A 15,495-nucleotide genomic window follows, 5' to 3' on the forward strand; every position below is an offset into this window, starting at 1 on the left:
AAATAACTACACATTACCACTTAAAATGGCGATTCTATTACAGAAAAAGTGTTTTGGGACAAAATGTGACTAGTAACTGTCTCTGAAAACATGTGAACTACAAGTAGCACATTAATACAAGCTGCAGCACTATTCCTGGTGTTTAGTCCGTTGCATTCAACGAGTTGTAAGCATGATCGCCAAATAAATCCAGAAAAGAGCCTTTGAGTGCTATCCACACACAGAGCTGGTGACAGATTGCGCGCAAAGCCTTTATTGCCTGTCCTTCCCATTCCATATATTATAACAATTTACATTAATGAAACGTTAATAAAACGAGATGCTCTCGGTTCCAGGCCGGGTCTGCTGGAAGGCCCGTGCTCCAGGCTGAGGCGCTAATCTATGTGCTGGCCGCCATCCGCCGCATAGATTCGCACTCTGGCCGCTCTACGTACGGTGCTGTGAGAGAGGCGGTCTGTCGGAGTGAGCTGGAGCGAGCGCGTGTCTGCGTGGATCCACAACGGGGAAACATCTACCTGTGAGTGATAAATAAATATTTTTTTTTTGCTTGTTTTATAAAGCGCAAACTCGATGGTATCAGAGCGCTTTAAATGGCGGACACGTTTTTTCTTTTTTTTTTTAAGCTATGGGTATATTGAGTGATTTACCCAGAACTACAGGATGTTTGAGCCTTCCTGCCAGTCTCGAACCTGGGTCCCCAGCTTTCAGGTCGGCCGCTCTAGCCGTTAAGCCACACCCTCTGCCTTCAGCATCGATCTCCCAGCAGAGCACTTCCTCTCTCTGGCGAGCTCGTCTATTGAATGCACATTAGCGTTAGCAACTGGCACAGTTCGCGAATTAAACGGAGTCATATCTTGCAACTTTTAATTATATTTGAATGAGTAATGGGTGCCACGGTATTAGTCAAAGGTTTAGAAAGGAAAACAAAAATGATAGCGGACTATGTTTACGAGAGAAAACAGGCTGACATGGAATACTACTTGCAGAAAATGTAAAACTTTCAAGAGGGCTGGCAGTTGCTAACAGCTTAACGTCTCAGGACAGATTCCAACATGCTGAACCCGCACACTCTCCTCTCAATCACCAGAGGTGAACATGAAACCAGCTCCAAATCCCGGAGCAGCATCAAGTGAAACCAAGTTTAATACACTGGGAGGGGGGAGGAGAAATGCGAGATACGGCCTGGCGGCCGTGAAAGAGAAAGTACCGCCGGCCGTGGGCAGTGAATAATTAGGGGAGGAGAAATGCCTGAGGCCGAGCGCACGCTGGGGGAAGCTTCATGGGAAGGAACAGATGGCTGGCTTTGATGTGGCGATGCGAGGCAGGCAGGCGGATAGAAGCGCGTGCATGGGACACATGCACTTCTAGAAATCCGCAATTTTTGAGAGCTTAGTTTAGCTCTTAGTTTAGCCCCAATAGGTTTCAAGTTATAAATAACTCAACCTAAAAATGGGGCAAGGTAGAAACACCCTGACCCCCTAGGCCTCCTGAGGGGGTCCCACAAGGACGCTCAGGGCCAAAAAAAGCATTTATTTTAAATAATGTTGCGGAAATAGCGTTGGGGTCGCAAATCCCACCAAAATTATTTAAAAATAGGTCCCGGGGGCACTCGCCAAATAATTAGCTTTATAAGTTTAAATGTTCTTTATTTGAACAGTCGTCTGCAAGTTCACATACTTATTGCAATTGCGATGTAGTTTTTTTACACAAACCAATACTATCTTGATTTTAAAAAAGTCGCTTTGATGATGTGGAATTTGTGTAGTGTAGAAATAGAGGAAGAATAATATGATATTAGATTTATTTATTGTGGTGTATCCGCAGGGTAACCCCAAGCTCTTTAATGAAGGTTCTCTTGTACATTATACAATTATGTCTAGGTGCAGACTGGTGCATGGAGGACGGGTGTGCTGATGAACACTGCAACAGCGTTTGCGTGACAGCTTCTGTGAATCAACGAAAAGCTCCTGACATCAACCACAGAGGCTAAAGCAGGCAGCATTTACTACAAATATGGTTATGACCAGCCAGAGGGACTGGTTGGTGGAAAGACGGATGTGGTGATTGTCACAGCAAGACGCCTGCTCTCCTGGAAAGTAAGTATGTGTGTGCATGTATATGAGACACGTATACAGGTAGATATATCAATATCACACATTAGGCAGAGACGGCAACAGATTTAGAAACCGATTTTATTTAGTTGCCCAAGATCATACCCTTTAACAAGTGGTCAAGTTATAACTCAGGCTGGTGTATGGGGACGTGGGGGGGGGGGGGGGGGGCATTTGAATTGAGAAGGTGCGTCGGTGCAGCATGACATTCGTGTTTTCGTACCAGAAACGATACCAGTGCAGTAGACACAAGTGTTCAGGTCCTTTGCACCTCGTCAGTAAGAAGTTCCAAACCTGAATGTCACCGATAGAGAGTAAACTGGCGGCTCTGACTCCGCCTTTCATCTCACGCAAATAAAGCAAAGCAAACTACTGGGTAATGAGAGCAGGTACGACTGAAGAAGCGCCAGGAGGCAATCGCATTTCGGATATTGCCTTCCTAATAAGCCGGGTTTATCGTTCTCGCGTTTGGTGTTTTTCCCCCTTCTGAATCTGTGCCCTGGTACCAGGCAAGAAAGGTGCTTTAACCACGAACTCACTCGCAGAGAGTTACTAGGACTAGAGCAATAACCTCTTGTGTTCCATCGCACACCAAGCCAGGTGTACGTATTAAAAAAGAATGCGATATTTGCGGGCCAATCTGGATGTCTCATACCATACGGTGTTGCTTTCTGTAGTGTAGCAAGTGCAGTGTCTTCAGGGCCCAGCAACTACCCAACCGAGAGAAAGTGGGTCCTTTTCTTCCTGGGTGATCTCATAGGGTGAGTTTCACCTGAAACATTCCTGAATATGCACAATACATACATCCCCATGTGTAATTAGATTTCTGAAAGGCGGGAAACATGCCTTTGATTTTCACTTTTGCTTGACTAATAAGTTAAAGAGGGAAGCCTTTAACTGAACAGTATTCCCTTTCTTATTTACTTATATATTTTCATGACCAGTGCTTTTTGAGCTGTACTCGCAGAAGGCTCCATAAGGAAAACCAGAGAGCGGTCTTTGTTGTGTCGCAGTTTCTGACATTTCCAACCATGACGTATCTTATATCTGCCTCGTCTACACAAAAACCGCACCGGGATTCGAGGAGGAGTTTGGGGCCTGGTGGTGAGTTTCAATGCCACACCGCTCTAACCACACTAAAAATAAATGTGGGTGAATCGATAGCTGGGGAACATCGATTAGGTGAAAGGTCCGTGGTGATTTGTTGCCACTGAAGAGGCTGGAGATGTCAGAGTCTGCTTAGCACTCCAGGAATGAACCCTAGCCTGAGTGGAAGGAGCGACCGTCAGAAGAAAGGAGGAGTGGTGGGGGCAGGCTTTGGCACATCATCCTACCCCTAAATATGAAATGTGCATTTATGGATCAGAAAATTGTCTCCACTCTTGCTATGAGAGCATATACACCACTTAGACAGTCCTGAATATTTCGCAAAGCGTTATCCATATTGTGGTCCACTGCCTGGAAGTCATCGCACTGTACGCATGCGTACAGGCAGCGCGATTGAGGAAAGGGTTTAGCGAGTATGACTCAGAAGCAGTGGGGAGCTTATGTGCGCTACTCGTATGAAACAAGCGCGAATAACGCTCGCTCAAACCTTGACCTAGGTCAAAAAGTTGGTGTTAGCAGGAGTCACAGAGAAGGCCATAAAATGCAGTACAGTCATATATATATACATATATAAACTGTAGGATATATATATATATATATATATATATATATATATATATATATATATATACGTATATATATATATATATATATATATATATATATATATATATATATATATATATATATATATATATCCCCTACAGTTTATATATGTTTCTGGATGCATACTGTATGCTCTTCATGCGTTGCACACGTAGTCAAGACAATGACATATGGTCAGCAGATGGGCAATGCGCCGGTTTACAGTTAGAGGGAAGGAGTGGACAATCCTTTCCTGTAACACTCAGAAAATAGCAAGATGATTTTGCACCCCAAATTTGTGCTCTCACACGTGCCTTTTTCAGCACTGGAGATAAAAGATCTGATTGGCCATAAAGCGATATTGTAAAGATTTATGAATACCCATTGGATTTTCACCATTTCCTTAGTGTCTACAGTCCTGTTCATCACTGACATCACCCATGTTTCTACCCCCATGGGCCCCACCCCTGCCCGCCATACTTGTGGCACACTGGTAGGTCTGTGAGCCTAACTGTGCGCAGAAGAGTCAACGAACGAATGCTGGCCCTTCGCGCGGGCAGGTGGTGCCTTTTAGCGGCCATGTGCAATTTAGATGCGCACAAGTTTTGGGAGGTGAGCCAGTATAGCCTCTCCACCAGGTCGCTGTGCTGTGAGATATCACCAGACTAAGGCTAGCATGCTTCACCACCCCCCTTAAGAATAAGGTGCTCTTGGTATAGTCTTGGTGATCACATATCCTCTTTCATTTTGAGTGAGGAGACTTGAACCTTTCAGCCACGCATCAGGGCTGGTCTTTGCTCTGTTGACCAAGGCAGTAAAGCTGACGAGCCAGACACGGTAAAGAGGGCAGACTAGGAAATAACAAAGGGCAGAATGGAAACCACGGCTGTCTAGATTGTATATTTATTCCCACAGAACTGCGAGGTCTCTTTAAAGGCAGCACTGCCATGCTCAGTGCTAATGGAATGAGTAATCTACTGAGTGGATTATGCAGAGCAGCCTGCAGTCTATAATCATGTTTATATGTTTGGCTTGGCCACTAGGAGGACCAAATTAGGCACCAGGGTTACCTACAGAATAGAAGGCAAATGTTGCTGCAAATTCTCTGGCAGTATTATTTTCATCCGTTTAAATCTGAAAGATCATTTTTAAAATGTGCATAGTATGTGGCAAATTATGTGTTATGTGCAGTAAATCCTTAATTTGTGTGGTAAATGCCACAGTCACAGAATGCCAGTGGCCATGACCTTTGCTCATTAATTTATCACAGATAGATCCATTAATGGTAATCCCAACCTAAACATTATATTTCTATTCAGTGCCCATTGTTAACTGCACCCTGAAGAGAACAGCTTCAACAGGCTACCCACCTACATATAAAGGGTGTTTTAATATAATTCCACCTTCTCCACGTGGCACATTTTAAATTGGGGGATTAATTCCCCTTCTATCATGAGGGTCCCTGCGGGCCAGCTAGCCCACTAGGTACCTCCAGTAAGCGCCACAGAGCTGCTTTGCAGAGAGGTGGTTTGAGGCCATACTCCTTTTTACACCTCTTTGCAACGCAGCTCTGTGGCGCTTACTGGAGGTTCCTAGGGAATAGTTGACCCCCAGGCGCCCTCAGGAATGAAGGGGTGGGAAACAAATCTAATATGTAAATGTAAATGTATTGCGATTTATATAGCGCACGTATCACCCAAAGACATCAAGGCGCTTGCCTTGGGAACCCGTCCTGGTATTCCCCTGTGAGATAACCCCAGCAGGGTATCCACAAGGTGAAAGCCATATAGTCCACTGCTTGATGGCACGGCTCCCTGGGATCTCTCTCCCCTTCCCAAAGTGAAAAACTTAGGAGCTGGACAAAAACCTTTCGACCATCAAGTCAAGACTCTTTTATACTGCTGCTTCTGGATCCTGAGAGGTTTAAGGAAAGTTGAGTGGTTCCTTCCTTTCTCTGGCACAAAACTTTAGTCCAGTTCATGGTTACCTCTCGCATGGACCACAGTAACGTACTCTGTCTTGGTCTGCCTCAGGTACTTTTATGACACCTGCACTTGAAACAGAACTCTGCAGCCTCTCTCTTACTGAACATCTCCAGATGCCTTCCCATCACTACAGGTCTTAGACATCTGCACTGCCTGACAAATAGCAGTCAGATTCAATTTAAAACCTTATGGATTACCTAGAGGGCTCTCTCAAACACTGTTCCAAGCTATCTTCACAACCTGAATATTTCCTGTATTCCCGAAAAAACCCTGTGTTCATCTGACTCTTTGTTCGGGATGCATCAAATGTATAAAGCAAGACAAGGAGGGCACTTGCTTCGATACCCAGCCGCCAACCTATGGAACAGCCTGCCTCTCCACCTGCCGAAGAGCCCCTCCCAAGCAATCTGCAGAAAACATCTGAAAACCTGTCCTTTTTGACCTCCTACACCTCTAGGGCTAGGCATTCCTCCAGACAGGTTCATAGTGCTGAGTCGATTCGTTTGAAGCAGCCATGCACTATTTAAGTCAAATAAACATAATCACTGTATGTTCCACTGGACCGTACCCCTATTAATTACCAATACGTAGGCTGGTAGTGAGTGATGATTCCATAACTTGACTACCTTCATGTCTGCACAAAATCCCCAGGATGAGACAACCATTATATGCCTTCAGCCATGTCACTATCCAAATTTCATCCATCCGAGATTAACACTGGGTCCATTTTCCATCGCCCTCTTTGAGCGCAGACACCTTTAAATGTTCTGCCCAAGTTGAGTGGGGGAACCCTTGAACAGAAGCTCTATTGACTGTAATTCAGGTACATCGACTTTCCATGATTTAGTGCCTATCTGACCCTGGTGCCTGTCTGAATCTGTCCCTCGGACTTCCCAACACCAGAAGACCTTGACTGCAACCAGCAATAGACCAAGATAAATGCATTGATCACATAGCACCTCTCCTACTCTAGCACATCCGTTAGTACCTAGAAATTGATCTATGCAGTTCCTGGAAGCCAGGAGACTTTGGGGGTACCACTAACGTAACTTGTGTAATGGTGTCTTTTCCAAACTCAAAATACAGATTTTCTATTTTAACTGTTCTACATGTTTTTAAACTGGTTTTGTTACAATTCTCTCAACATTAAGCAAACCCTCTGAGTTACCTTGGAAAAGCTATACCTGCTGTCCAGGATGCTGTCTCGGATGGTGATACATTGTCGTATTTAACTGACTGGGACACAGTGCAGATTAAATCTACATAGCAAAGGTAGGTTTTGAGTCATCAAGCCAAGTGGCATGACTTTGAGCTGAGCCAGCTCCACATGATATTATAGAGCCCATCAGAATAAATAAATTACCGAAAGGCTGCTCACCTGCACTAGCTCTGCTTTGGAGTCAGATCTCACTTTCAACACTGAGTGATATTATTTTTTATTGTGTGAGTACGATGCTGTATTGTAGCTGGATCTAAAATATACACCCCACTAGATTTGCTCGGCCAAGTTAACTTTGAAGAGTTAACTTTACCAAGGACATCTTGGCTAATAGTGCAACATTATCCTCAGCTCTGGGACACTACTGATACATGGCTGTACCCTCGAGGAAGCTTTTCAGTAGTCACTGGCTTCGAAAGGACATGAAGAAAATGCCTGAAAGTGTTTGATTCTTCAGAACCCTTTACGCATATTAAGAAAAAAGTGTTCCGTTTTGGGCACCCATGTGACAGATATTTAGGGTTTTGACAACTGATAAAATTGAGTTAACAAAATAATTAAAAGAATGAATGACTTGAGTTGTTTTTTAGAAGATGAACAATTGGGGTTGACTATGTACATGCATAATTTGAGATTTAGAAATGTTTTATGCTTTCGGCCAAGTGTTTTTTCCATGCAAGGAAGGACCAAAGCACAAACCACATTGACGGAACTTTGAAGGAACTACACCAGGAAAAAAGGAAGGGTCATTGGAAAAACACCATTTTTTTGTATAAAATAAAATATTTATATTTACTAAAAAATGTGTATAAAATATTCATCACAAACGCCAAACAAGATAAACTTCAACTGTAGAAAATTAACAGATTATACAAGTCTGCTATCAAAAAAGCTAAGAAAAGGTACTATTCAGACAGAATTCAAAATGCTAAATGTGCAAATAAAGAATTTTATAAAATACTCAATGAATTTCGCAAACCAAATTGCCTAGAGGGAACTCATCCTATTACCCAAGATTTCACAGACAAAGTCGCAAATCTTTACACGGACAAAGCAGACACGTTGGAATCGTACTTAAAACAGAAACAAAGCACAAGCACTAACCCTTGTAGATAACAACAATCCAAGAATGCTCTAATCAAGCCTCTCCGTTCCTTCCAACACATCTCACACGATGAATTTATGGACCTGGTCAAAGCAAGCAGGCCTGCCGGCAGCTCTTCTGACCCTTGTCCGCAACAAACTTTCAAGACAATTCTTTTATCAACCTCTGCTGCCACTCCAGTAAGAAGAATCATCAACAATTCCTTAACTACTGGAATATTTCCAGAAGAACTCAAAAAGTCATACATACACCCTTTACTGAAGAAAACAAACTTGGAACCGCTGAACCCTGACAACTACAGACCCATTACAAATGGACCGTTCCTGGGCAAACTGACAGAAAGAGCAGCGTTCGCCCAGATGTCACAATTTATTGAAGAGAACGACATACTTTCAGACTTCCAAACAGGATTCCGTCTTGGAAGAGGCACTGAATCTACCCTCCTTGCCATCTGGGATGACCTAAAGAATACAGTCGACTGCAACGGGGTTGCTGCGCTACTCCTCTTGGACCTCTCAGCTGCCTTTGACACGGTTGACCATGACACTCTGAAACAAAGACACTATGAAGCCGGCATAGCGGGAACTGCTCTAGACTGGATTGCGTCCTACCTTCAAAATAGAATTAATGTCATCCATACCCCACCTTTCTCGTCCAAACCGTACTCCACAAAAGCAGGGGTCCCTCAAGGTTCTATCATCTCGCCCATGCTTTTCAACATCTACATGAAGTCATTACCAGTACTGATCAATAAATTTCACCTTACCTGATATAACTATGCAGATGACACGAAAATACTCCTTCAACTGGAATGCCCCAAAGACATTGGAAAATCACCAATTTTCAGCTATCTCAGAGCTATGGATCAGTGGATGACCTGGTCCATCTCAAATTGAATGCTTCAAAAACTGAAATACTCACGTGTGGCGATTGGAAACATTACAACCTGCTTGCCGCATGGCCTGATGAACTGGGATCACTGCCTAAAGTATCAAAGGAAGTAAGAAACCTCGGAATAACCATGGACTCCAAGCTGTCGATGAATGCCCAAGTGGTAAACTAGCAAGATCAAGCTTTGCTACTATAAAAACGCTGCGACAAATTTTCCCTCATTTGGTATTTTCCACACAAGGTCCAAGCTACCATCTCCCTTGTTCTGTCCAAACTCAATTACACCAATAGCCTCTACCACGGATCACCTTTAACAACCATGAAAAGACTACAACGAATTCAGAACTCGGCTGCCAGACTACTCTTGCATATCAAACCGTGACACCACATCTCCTCTGCCTTGAAAGCCCTGCATTGGTTACCGGTTGCCATAAGATCCACGTTCAAGCTGCTTTGTATCACCCACAAAGCAATACATGGAATGGGACCGCTCTTGATCAGGAATAAAATCACCAAACACATTCAACAAAGGAACCTCCGCTCTAAAGGAGCATCTCGCCTCTAAATCCCACCCTACAAGAAAAAAACCATGGGTGGCACATCCTTCTCTGTTCAAGCAGCCAAACTATGGAACTCTTTACCCCCCAACATAAGTCCACTGACAACCACCTTATCTTCAGAAAACTACTCAAGATTTGGTTCTTCCCCACATAAGCACAATACACAAACAGAAATTTACAGCATATCCCTCTGTATGCAAGCATTTCTTTCACTATAGATATGTACTTATCTTTGTGTATTACTTTCTATAAACATGTAAAATAAGGAATAGTTGTGCCTTTTAAAAACCTGGAAAACATTCAAGTACAGAATATTTGCTCTTTTATTTGGGGTAGAAATGTGCCCAATAGAAGGCAAATACGTACATTTCTGCTCACTGGACTCTTTTTTTAGTCTCAACTCCACACTGTGGGGCATATTATCAAGGAGGGCGAAAAGAAATTATCGCCGCTTTAGCAGCCGTTTTCAGCCACTAAGCGGCGGTAATTCAATCGCCCTATTAGCAAGCTGTCGCTAAAAGCAGTTAGCGACAGCTTGTAGGCGATAGCGAGCGGTTTGGGGTGCGCTTTGCATGTCAGCGATATTTATCGCTAATGACATGCAAAGTGGGCGTACCCAACCTGTTAGCTAACATCGCTATCGCCTATTATCAACGCAGGCGTAGCAATGAAAATATTTTCTCTAATATCCGGCGATGCTTGGCTATAAAAAAAAATCTCGCTAAGCCCATTTAGCGATAAATATCACTAGTTGTTGGTAATATGCACCTGTATACTTTGTTTTTTGGCCAGACATATTGTTTCCAGTACACATTAAGTGGGGTTTGGGTCAGCCCCTTGCCCATAATTGAATGGCTTTATTGTCTCACTTCCCTGCTACTGATCCAGTGCGGCTTTGTAATAAGATAGGCTGTAGCCGAGATGTGATGATTCAAGTAGATTTATTGAGGGATTATTAGGTTATATCATATAATCATGAAAGCCCCACCAGGAGCAACTCTCTTGCTGCTCAGCCCTCTCTTCCAACTTTCATCCATCCACCAGGCATCCCACACATTCTATATTACCTCACACACTTCCACCATTCAACCACATAGGCTGAGCAGCAAGACAGGTTAGTGAGAAAGGTACATGGCATCCAAACCAGGATACCACAGGCTTTTATTACTAGTCCTGTGTTCTTCCCACCGAGGATCTATTTCCTCTCATCTCCCCACCCTCATCACCCCTCCCCCTGTCCGTGGTGGCCTGACCCACTCATTGACCTTCGACCCATCTGTCTTTTATTTTCTTAATTTTTACGTTGGCTGGCAGCTAGGATGGACTGTCAGGGTGCTTCCTTGTTTTTTCATTCTATGCACAACATGCTTTTTCTTTCTTTATTTTAATATCCTGAACTAACATGACTGATTTGTAAATTGCAAATCCTGGCTATTAATTGAGACATCTCAGAGTCATGCAATACTGAAGGAATACATACAAGTCTGAGGAAGTGAGGTGCCTTTGAGGAGTCCATTACTTTGCAATATGCTTTTGAGCTGACAAATATAAAACACTTTTATTACCAATGACAACATTAGCGAGATCACTGGAAACACGTGAATGCAATCCAGACCCATAACACGAATCTAACTCTCATACAAGCACTTGTTCTAAAACTACTTGAATACATCGGACAGACCTGTCCTAATTTGCAAACCTCTTACTTCTACCCCGCACCGAAGATGTATACCAAGGCATACGCTGCTTAAAGCCACAACAACGTAATACATTTCCAGGAGACACATTTGCCACAATCACTATTTATCATTAAAATTGCAATTATTGTAATTTTCTTCATGTTTTTATTTTCATTTAATGGCAGACACATGACAAGCAACTCTATGCAAACCCACCTCTAGGGTGGAGGGAGGAAGAGAGGGAAAGAGGTAGAGAAAGAGACGGAGGGAGAGAGGGAGGGAAAGACAGAGTGCGAGAGAGAGATTGAGAGAGAAAGAGTCAGCGAGAGTGGGAGGGAGAGAAAGAAAGTGCAAGAGAAAGAGATAGAGAGGGAGAGACGGAGAGAAAGACATTTGAACACATCCGAAAATTAAGTCATAAGAAACATCTAAGTTTGTTGTCCAAGGATTTAATGGCTTCCAGTCACCTCTCAATTACATTTTTAAGTGAAGTGGGGAAATCAACAATATGGTAAAGAAAATACTCCTGGGACATAACGTCAGAGTTTTTGCACCTCTTGGGGCATCTTTGTGCTGAATTATAGTTGTTTATCGTCACTCAACTCAAGAGGGTGCTCATTTTATCGACCTTGGAAGGATGAAATGCTGTGCTGGTCCACCAGGACTTGTACTTGTAGCTATGAAGTCAGACTCAGGTCTCTAGAGTGGTTGCATTAGTGCAATGATGCCCCAGATCTGGGATAAAAAACAGCCACAGCTACCAACAGGTAAGGTTTGTATTTTACTCTTATTCTCTTGTTAAAAGTGTCTCCCTCTACAGGCAATGGAGGGAAGGGCTTGTCTGAGTGCATTCTGTACAGTGACTGACCGACATTGACTTAGCCTTTGCATTGAGATTTTTCCATGAAAGCCATCCAATATGTTTTTCTTTCTTTAGGAGCAGCTGTTAGGAATGAAAAAGGTGTTGAATGAATATGTCCCTGAGGGGTAGGTGCTAGGTAAGCATTGCTGGAAGCAGTGGGGTGACGAGATGTAGGAGCTGGTTAAAAAGAAGTGAATTTAGTGCTGGTCGACTCAGACATTTTGGTAACCAGCAGCTGGCAATGCTCTGGATGTAAATAAGTGGCACAGAGCTGCAGAGAGAAAAAACAAAATTATTATTAGATTTTAATACTAGCACAGTTTATTCAAAGCTATATATAGGGAGGATTCGAAAGAAAGAGAGAGGAATATGGATGGTGAGGTTTGAAAGAACATGAGATGTAAGAGGAACAAGAGAAGTTAATGTAAGAGGCAGGGAAAAGATGAGAGAAAAATACAAAAGAGAATGAAAGTGAGAAAAAGAGAGGAAATGATGGTAAACATAGAGAAAACTAAGTATTCGAGAAGGACAGCGAGAAGGTGAAAGGAGAAAAGGATAAAGAAAAAGAAAGAGCTCACAGAGAAATAGAGAACGACAAAAAGATCACTTTAGAAGACACAGAAAGAGAGAGTTGAACAATAAGGAAGAGGGATGGAGAATGGAGGAGGAGCCAAAGGGGAAAAACAAATGAAATATGTGAGAAAAAGAAAGATAAATGAATACAGGGAGAGTGGCAGATGATGAAGGAAGTGAGAAAGACATATGAAGATATTAACTATTGCCATTGTTAGATTTTAATGTTATCACAATTTATTCACACCTTTATGTAGGATGATGGAAGTATTGTGAGGAATAGCCAGGATAAAACATTAAAGAGTTTGAGGGATACAAGAAAACAACTAAAAAGATTAAAAAAAGAAAAAGCGAGGGGGACAGAGAAAGCATGTAGGGAAAGAAAAACATGGAAGAGATAGAGATTTAAAGATGCACCCTCTATACAATTATTGAGCACTAAAATGATCAAACTGAAGGCAGTGCATGAAGTTGATCAACTTTTTCTTGTAAGTGTTCTTCACGTGTGCATGTTCGCCGATGTACCGGAATGGTGTTAGAATGCCAGTTTCTAAATGGCTGTATTCGCCAAGCAGCAAGATATTCTTAGAAAGTGTCTGACATCTACAATGGCTAGCCTTGCAGTTCAAAGTGTAAGCCAAGTTTGATAAAGTTTTGATATGAACGAGATAAATCACACACTAGGATTAACTTGTTTGAAAGGGTATAGGAAAACACTGCTAAGAATAATCAAAGAACCTAATGGACTAAAAACAGTTCAAAGTAATTCAGTGGGTGAAAAAGAACAGTTGTCGTCAATTCAGTTGGTTGAATAACTCTCCCTCGCCCAGTCATGCGGTGTTAAATACTAGCTAGCTTGGTGCCTCAAAGGCAAAAGACTCAGAGGGGCTTTAATGCATGGGCACAATGGGAAAATGCCCAGGGCCCTCAGCTTCTAAGGCGACCCCTGGGAAAATAAACATATACATCTAAAATACTATTTGACATTAAAAAACTTAAATTAGCAGAAAATGGGTAAAATCAGTTATTCTGAGCACTGGTCCCCAAACTATTTTTAGCCCAAAGCCCCCAAAATCCATAAAATGACACTGAGAAGGCTGTTGGCTTGGTGGATCCGGGGTCTTAAATCAAGGAATGAAGCATGTGGTAACCAAATGTCAAGTAATCTGTGGGATCGCCGAGGGGGGGGGGAGGGGGTTGGGGGAGCCTGTTTAATGTCTTGACTCTCTGCTAGAAATGGCTTGATCGTGTTAAAATTCCAGAGATGAGATTCTGAAATGTATGTTGGATTACAAGGGGAGTGGGGATGTAGTATTTTCGGTTAGAATACTCATTTAGAATTGTTATTGTATCTTTAGTCCTTAACATTCTTTATGTGGGAGTTGTGCAGAGGGAGCCTGACTTTGATGCACTTTGGATGTATAAGCTGTTTCTGGAATAAACTTCTTCTCTTACAAGTGAAATTTGACTACCAGATTACTTCACAATTTTGGCGACGATCAGGATCTTTAAAGAAGAAGCTATATAGAAGAATTTTCCAGGCAGCGTTCACTTCTTTTAAGGTATTTTTCAGATTTAGTGTGTTGATTGCACCTGCGGCAGTTTACAGTTTTGTGCTCTGATTGCACCAGCGAGAGATTGTTTTCAGCTGTATACACGTCTTCGTTTTTTTTTGTTTGTCGCATTTTACACATTTTAAAGGAAGTACTTCACGCGTGCATTGTTTGTTCTGGAGAATTCATTGTGGACTATCCCTGATGCACTTGCTACATGGAATGCTGTTTTGATTTTCCCATCGGCCGTATTTTTCATGTGTTTAATTTTATTGTCGGCCACATCTGGTGAACAGTTGAGTTTTGGCTTGAGTGCAACGCACTATTCAAAAGAAAACTTACCGGAGCATTTTCAGAATGTGTCCTCCGGTCTCGCTCCGACATCCCAACAAAGCAACGCATCACTATGTCAGTGACGTGATACGCACAGCGGCAGGAGAGCTGGAGAAGTAAGAGAATAGGCGAGACGGACCAATTGCAGACAAGAAGTCAGTGACGTGATATGCCCAGCGGCCATATTTGTTTTCCCCGTGTGTATTATCTCCTTAACAACGCGTGTAGTTCATGTCGGAAAATCATTACAACGAGTTTATGTTGTAAGCCTCCAATTCAATACCCTATTATTCTCCAGCGTTGGTTTTGGTGAGAAAAGCTTTGTTTTATCGCCTAAATTGAACTGAAACTCGAACTGTGCATAAAATATCGAGTTTATCTCCAGCAGTGAACTTAGTCTACATAGTGAACAGCGGTGACTACTTTTATTATTTTAAATTATTATTTTAACATATGACCGTATCGTTTTTAACAATTTTTTCACTTTAATTTTCTTGTTTAATCTAAGTCATTTTTCAATATTATTCAAAATGTCTAATATTAATGATCCTCCACATTTTCTACCAGTAGCAGGCGAACCAAAAATGGAATGGGATCTATGGTACCCAATGTTTTTAGCTTACGTAGATGTGTTAGAAGAGGATGGTTGTTCTCCTAAGAGAAAACTTGCACTTTTAAGAAATTGTCTGGGAGGAGCAGGGTTAAAAGAATAAGCAAATCTACCTCCAATAGAAAGTTCTGGTGATATAAATATTTTTGAAGTTACTGTTAAACAAATGAGTCTTAGATTCGGCAGGAAAATTAACACTGTGATGGAAAGATTTAAATTCTATTCTCGTGCTCAGAGAGAGGATGAGTCCATTGAGGATTATGTAGCAGCATTACGTATCGTGGATCGTGTGCATTTGAAACAATTTATTTTGAACAAGTGT

General features: G+C 42.3%; 1 protein-coding gene across 1 annotated transcript in view; it reads right to left on the minus strand.

Annotated features, from left to right (window-relative positions):
- Window positions 1-10,927: 10,927 nt before the first annotated feature.
- Window positions 10,928-15,495, minus strand: part of LOC147701161 (lens fiber membrane intrinsic protein-like) — a 93,867-nt gene continuing 89,299 nt past the window's right edge. Inside the window, exon 5 of the mRNA XM_086929921.1 lies at window positions 10,928-12,375. Coding sequence (XP_086786047.1) covers window positions 12,317-12,375 — 59 coding nt within the window. The 3' untranslated portion in view covers window positions 10,928-12,316. The remainder of the gene's footprint in view (window positions 12,376-15,495) is intronic.

The sequence above is a fragment of the Lissotriton vulgaris genome, chromosome 7 (genome assembly GCF_964263255.1).
Source record: "Lissotriton vulgaris chromosome 7, aLisVul1.2, whole genome shotgun sequence".
Lineage (NCBI taxonomy): Eukaryota > Metazoa > Chordata > Amphibia > Caudata > Salamandridae > Lissotriton > Lissotriton vulgaris.